At 41.0% G+C, this 7,059-nt stretch overlaps 1 protein-coding gene across 1 annotated transcript in view; it reads left to right on the top strand.

Moving 5' to 3' along the window:
* Positions 1-3,931, top strand: part of eif4ba (eukaryotic translation initiation factor 4Ba) — a 10,542-nt gene extending 6,611 nt beyond the window's left edge. The window contains 7 exon segments of the mRNA XM_020593120.1: positions 1-124; positions 292-380; positions 632-884; positions 1,055-1,092; positions 2,812-2,941; positions 3,247-3,319; positions 3,524-3,931. The exon segment at positions 1-124 is cut by the window's left edge and continues 50 nt beyond it. Coding sequence (XP_020448776.1) covers positions 1-124; positions 292-380; positions 632-884; positions 1,055-1,092; positions 2,812-2,941; positions 3,247-3,319; positions 3,524-3,601 — 785 coding nt within the window. The 3' untranslated portion in view covers positions 3,602-3,931.
* Positions 3,932-7,059: the final 3,128 nt, after the last annotated feature.

Raw genomic sequence — 7,059 nt, 5'->3', positions numbered from 1 at the left:
AGCCTGTTGACACAGCAGCCAAGGAGAGGGAGGTAGAGGAGAGGCTGAAGAAAGAGGAAGAGAGACGGCAGAGGCAGCTGGAGGAGGACAAAGGCCGGGCACCTGACAGAAAGATGCGAGACAGGTCAGGTGTTGACATGGATTTTTACAAAGTCATTTTAATGTGGCAGCTTATTTTTTAATTACAAAATCTAAGATCAGTTTAAAAATATTTCATGATTTAGAAGAAGTCGATGCTTAAATGCATTTCAGGAAAATTTCTTTGCTATGTAAGATTTTTCTTTTTTCCAGGGACCCGAGTTGGCGCAATGAGGAATCTCATACTGAGCGATCTCGCACAGGAAGTGAGTCTTCAGGGCAAGGGAGCACTTCTGGCAGAGGTGAGATACCTCTGCGTTTCATTTTGGTTGAGCTCTGTTTCCGTGTCAACCTGAACAGGCAGTATTAACACTTCTGTGCATCAGACTTTGTGTGTTTTTTACCTAAAACATTCAGTCAGAATACAGTTCTTATCACATGTCCTCAGACCAAAATACTGTGTTCTTTTGCACTGGGAATATCTCATACTATGTGTAGGCTTTATAAAAAAACAAAAAACTTAAAACCTGCTGCTCCCCCTTTCTTCCACCAGGGTCCCGGTGTCGAGACAACGAGCGCTCTGGGGAGAATGAGGTTTTCAGTGGGAGAGAAGGTGACCCCTCCTCTCCTGGGTCCTCTCCACTGCCCCCCTTTACTAGCTCATCCAAGGAGCCGCTAAAGGTGATGCCTGCACCTCCTCCCAAGGAGAATGTCTGGGCAAAGAGAAGTGCAGCCTGCACCAGTTCTAGTGAGGGTGATGGACGACCTCCTGTCTCCCCAAGTGGTTCAGCTCCTCCCAAGCTCAGGTAAGAATACAGTCAGGACATGTTAGAAAGCTGCTTGGGAATGTGCTCTGCAAGCACAAATGATTGAACTAGTCTTTGTGCACCCATTATTACCTATCATAGACTTGCAGAAAGGTTAATCTTGCAGTGCTTTCTATACATCTCCCTGACTGTTCTTACTTTCTCTTTAGCTCCTCGAGTTCTGCAGATGAAAAAGGATCTGGAAAGGGTAAGGCCTACTGATGAGTGCTAGGCACAATAGGAGCTGTACCATAACCAGACCCCAGTGTAGACTAATAAAAATGAACAAACAATGTTAGTTGCCCATTTCAGACATGGAAATGTGTATTGCTACTGGCTTCATCAGTATGTCAAAGCACTAGCTTTCTGTCTAGAGATGGGCCTGATTTGCTCAGTATCGGGTCTGATATTGATGTCATTAACACATCAGACAGACAGGGCCGATCCATATTCCAGTCTGCCATAAGCTAACATAATGCTTTCCAGAAACACAATAAACTTCTAGCACGTGACCCAAAGCCTAAAAGGGATTACAGAAAGTTGCTCAACTTCATTAAACCTGCCACTATCTGTAGTGGAAAATGTCAGATTTCACAGCCTCTTGGAGCACTTAGAGCCCAGGTATAATCTGCCATCCATAAAAAAACATTTCAGAGACCGCAGTACCTGAACTATAGAACCAAGTGCCATCACAGTTGGCAGCGCAGTTAAATGTTGAAGCCACAAGCTTCACAGCTGGTATTTGGCCCTCAGATGTGAGCGACATCGAATGTGGCCCCCTCTATTCAGTTGCCACTTTACTGGACCGTCGATACAGAGACGGGTGAGACAGATTTTTTTTTATTCATAATAAATTATTAATACCATAATGTTGGCTACATTTTAAATGGTAAATGTAAAATCTTGCAAAACCAAAGCTACAAGTTTATTTCTAGCCCAGAAGTGGAGATCTGTTAATGTACAATGATTTGGAGAAATGTGTGTCCTTGGCCTCTGACCATCTATTGGCTGCACTTGTCCATCATTACCCATATTTAATATTTTGTTTATTAGTGTTGATTGTTAATTAAAAGAGCTCTTGTGTCAGAATTGGCCGCTGCGTATCAGAACTGAAAAAATGTGGATCAGTACTTCTGTCATTCAGACGTAGGTTGTTTCAACATTACTGCCTACAGATTTATTCAGACGTATCCTTGACCGTGACTGAGAAAGCCAAAGCATGCGTGTGATATAAAATGTATGAGGCCTGAGTTTTGTTGTTACAACATGGTGAATGAACAATTTAAATCTTAGTTGTGCATTAAGAATATTATTTGTATTATAAATTGTTTTGGACTTGGAGACTGTTTAGAAATAAATTGGAAAAAAAATGTATCCTTACCTTTCACTCATTTTGTAGTTGTACCTTAATGAATGTATTTGGCAAAGTGAGAACTTGACCTGACAGGAGAAGGTCATGATTATCTTCCTGAAGAGAGTGTAGTGTTTACAAGGGGAGCACAAAAACATCTCACATGGTAGCTTAACAAATTATCAATGTGACAATTGGTGCAAAATGTGCACCAATTATGCAAATGCTCTGATTCGGATTAAAATAAAAAATTTCAGGTTGAGACTGAAGCGATCTAAATGTGAAAATACTGAATATCTATTCTTTAGTGCAGTCAGAATAAGCTTTACTTTTCTGATTGCTTTTGAAACCTTTGACAGAACCTGCAAGCTGCTATCAAACTTGAAAGAAATATATTTTGTTGTACAAGCTCTGCTTGTGTTCAGGCAGTTGTGCAGCTCTCATTTGGATTTGGGCCTTCATCAGGGACTAACACTTTGAATCTAACACTGTGGCGTCTGATGCTGCAGTGCGTGTAGGCTACCGTACAAGTACACCAACCTCCTTTCACTCAACTGTCTGGCTTCTCCTTTTAAGATGAGAACAAGGCCGATGGTGTGCGTCGGGACAAGGGGCCCCCACGGGCACGAGGGGGAGCTGCAGGGCCTGGAGCAGGGCGGGGCCGAGGAGAGGGGCTCAACAAAGACCGAAAAAAGGAAGCAGACAGGTCAGTCATCCAAGTCTTGATGTGGCACAAGATATATCAGTGGCACAAGATATATCAACAGCACATGATAAATTTCAAGTAAATATTTGAGACATTTATAAATTTTATTTTGCTGGAGGTGGTTTTTTTTTTTTTTTGGGAAGTTAGTGTGAACTAGGAGCCAGGTGACAGATGTTAATTCTCAAGATGAATGCGAGCAGTTTTCCTCCATTTCTTTTTAACAGTGTGGGATTTAGGATTCACAGTAAACGTTAACCTTCCAGTGCTGAGCTCTGCCAGTAAATTTAACCTCGTTCTGACTGTAGGAAGGATAACAGAAAAGACCGAGATGCCAGACCACCTCCAGAGCCAAAGAAATACGAAGAAACCCCAACTCCCGTAAGTCCTTAACTGGGTGCTGCCAAGATCTGACTTGGCATTTGTAAATTTGATTCTTTACTGAAGAGTTTCCCTGGAGCATTTAATTTTAATAAAGCTCCACTCATTGTCCCTAGTTGATGTCTTTCTCTTGTGTACATTTTTTGTTTTTTAGCATCCCAAGCAACTGTGCTGACTCTTGTCATTATGTTTTGCCTTTTTCAGAAGTTCAGCTCAGCCAGTAAGTACGCTGCTTTGCTAATGGACGGAGACCAAGGAGATGATGCTGAGGACGTTGAATAGAGAGAAAAAAACTAGACCAGGTCTGAAAATGCAAGAGGAGAAAATGATGAATGCAGAAAAAAAAATCTCACATAGCTTTTAAAAAGTCTCCTCACCTGGAAGAGGCTCCTGGGAGGATATCACTTCCTCTTACAAACCTGTCCTTTACTTTTAAACCTCCCGCCCATCCTCCCTCCAGCCCCCTGCCCCACCTTCAGGACTTTTCAGGTTCTAAAGAATAGCCAGATACTGGACTTGTTTTAAATGGAAGAAAGAGGAGTAGCTGACACATGGAAAAGTGATGGATAATTGAATGAATTGTAATAAATAAATGGAAAAAGTGGGGAAAAATGAATTTGTATATTTGTGGATCACAGATGTGGTAAGGTTGGCGCTTATGATAAGATGTAGCTTACTACGTGAAACCTTGTTTAATTTTTATCAATTTTTGACTTACTGACTTGCATAATTCCACGATTAAATACATAACTATTCATCTAAGCCCTTTGTTCTCATTAGTAAGTGCTTTGGTTATTTAAAATTAATCTCTTCTCATTTTATCCATGAAAATTAGTCAAGAAAATCTTGTCTTCCAGTATACAGTCATGGATGTTGAGACTTGACTGAGTTTAAATACAGTTGTCAATCATGTGTGCATAATTAAACATCAATTTTTTTTTTTTCCTATTTCCCATTACAAGAGAAGACTGTGTAATACACAGATGACAGTACCACAGGACTGATTTGTGAGTCGAGACTAAAGAAAAGCAATCAAGTGCCATTACTATTATCCCCAATCATTGTACAGATGTCTCTCTAATTTCTAATGGAATAATCACATCAATTAAAGGCTCATAATGTTATTTCCAGCCATCTTAAAGATTCTCTGCAGCTGTCTAAATCATTCACTCCTGAGGAATACAAATATTTAGGGAAGGTTTGCAGTCCCCTATAGTGAGATGGTTTCCATTGCATTACATGAATCCGTCTTCCAGTTTACAATAAATTGGGCTCATTGTGTATGTTCCAGAAGATTGTCATCATTCTATATGGATGCATCACTGGTGGGTCCAAGGCCCAAGGATAAAAACCCTCCAGATTTAAAGCAGATTTGTGCTAGTCTCCCAAGTTTAAAGTCAACACAGGCCAAACTGCTGCAGCTCCTCTTTGTTGCCTGTATTCAAGGCCCTGCACGGTTTGAAGGTGGCCTGGTGTTTTTGAGTTAATCATCAAACTCCATGAATGTCAGGATGGCAACTTGCATCTTGAGACGCATCACATTTATGAGCAACAACAAAGTATTTTTCTCTAACTGTTCACCTGGGGTGGTCCGTGAGCCAGAACGTTTTCTCGGTGTTTCTTCAGTCCTGGCTCCCTGCTGAGGGCTAGACTCCTGGTGGCAGCTGCTTAGGATCCTGCTGAGCCACACATCCCACACACAGCCTAAAGTCACGCACATCGATCTAAGACAGGACTCTTGTAGGCTCCTTAACAGCAGGTCACTCTTTACAGCGGACATCAGCATTCTAGAGACTGACTGACTGGCAACAAGTGTTTCTCAGCTTTGTGTCAGATCCCCTATAGATTTACAAGCGTCTGTCAAGTAATAATTACGATGGAACTCTGTTACTGCGAACCAGAGATACCAGCTTCGGTGCTTATAAACTAACTGGGCCAGTGTTTGTTCACGGAGCATATTAGTTTCAAAGTATATTGTTAGTAATAAACTTGAGTAGCCACACAGGAGATATAAAGTGTGGGTGTCAGACAGAAAGATGCTGACCAACAGTGTGAAGTATCAGCCGCCTGTGTGCTTTAACTTCACTTTATCTACATCTCTATGACCTTTTTCCCCTACTTTAAGACACTTTCAAAGAAAAGATGCTCTGGGGTTGCTTTGCTGCCTCTGGCACTCAGCTCCTTGAATCTGTGCATGGCATCATAAAATCATGGCTTACCAAGAAGCAGGCAGGAAGAGAAAACAATTGACTGTTATAAAGTGGCCAACAACAAGTCCAGCTCTAAATCCCACTGAACACACACAGAGAGCTCTGAAAACAGTAGGCACCCTTCAAATTGTGAGAGAACTGGAGCAACTGGCAGAAGAAGTGTGAGAATCTCACTGAGGGTGACCTGTGGAGGCCCGATACTTTGGTCAGTTTCAACTTATCTGAGAGATTATTGTGACTTTTTTTGTTATGTGTCAGGGTGCCACTATATCTTGTCATGACTATAGGTATTTGGCCATACACCGAAGAACTGAAATTTTTGTGTAGTAATAGCTCTAGGTGAAAAGCTAACAGATCACTAAAGATTCAGCTCACCACAAGGATGTCTGTGCAATCCATCTGTTAATCGTCGAGACCTTTAAATCAAAACCAAAAATGTCAGCCCACTGATGGTGCTACGGGAAGTCAGAGGGATACATCCTCTGGGAACCATTCGTGTCTGTAGAGAATATCATGGCAAAGTGGCACGTTTGTGTTATTTTATCTTTACAAGATAGCTGATGTGTAGGCGAACAAAGTTTTTCTACTTCACTAGGTTGCAATTTGGCTCAGTCAATCAACAGCTTGATACGATGTGAACCAGCAGAAGGGTCCTTCCTCTTCAAGAGAATATGTGTCCTTCAGGAACATAGATGATGATTCAAATAAAATTTGCCATAATCGTGCTAATTTCATTTATATATATATACAGGTCGTCAATCTATCACAGGGCTTAGAGACGGACAACCACACACACCTAGGGGCAATTTAGGGAAGCCTGAGTACATACACACACACACACACACATATATACCTGTGTGTATATATATATATATACAGTGAGTGTTTATTTTGAACAAAGAATAAAATTGATGAGGTATCACATTAAATAAAGTGCTGCTGTATTGTTTTCAGTGTAATACAGGACACATCTCTATTTTCAGTTTTAATTTTGGTTTTACATACTGTCGCAGCATTTTCTGATTTGGAGTTGTATATACTGTATGTGTATAATCTTGTCATGGATGACTACACATCTGCTGATGTCTTCACTGTAGCTCTAACACAGAGGCATCTCTGTTTGCATGCAAGTTCACTTTCTAATGCTTGTTGGTGGATGTTCGCCTAATTTAGCTCACAGCCACAGATTTGTCTCACTTTTTAAACCAAAGACTTCATTGTACAGTCTAACTGCGGGCCAAAAACTGGGTTTCAGAAAGAGCTTACTGTTGAAGATTTTCCCCTTCACAACTCTAAAACCAAGTCAAAGCTTAAAGCTGTATTTTGTTTGAGGAAATGCAGTTGTGTGTGCTACAGAAAAGGAGAGCTGTAGTCTGAAGGAATTTTACAAGTGGAGCACAGGTCTAAGATTTAAACATAACCTCATCATTGCTTCCATTTCAGTGGGGAGAGCAGCATGTAATGTTGATGTCATGTGTCCAATAAAACAGGGTGATGGAATTCAGTATTTTTACACCCAAGGGAAATGCA

Source organism: Monopterus albus, unplaced genomic scaffold (genome assembly GCF_001952655.1).
Source record: "Monopterus albus unplaced genomic scaffold, M_albus_1.0 scaffold18.1, whole genome shotgun sequence".
Classification (NCBI taxonomy): domain Eukaryota; kingdom Metazoa; phylum Chordata; class Actinopteri; order Synbranchiformes; family Synbranchidae; genus Monopterus; species Monopterus albus.
This window is presented reverse-complemented; position numbering and strand designations above follow the sequence as displayed.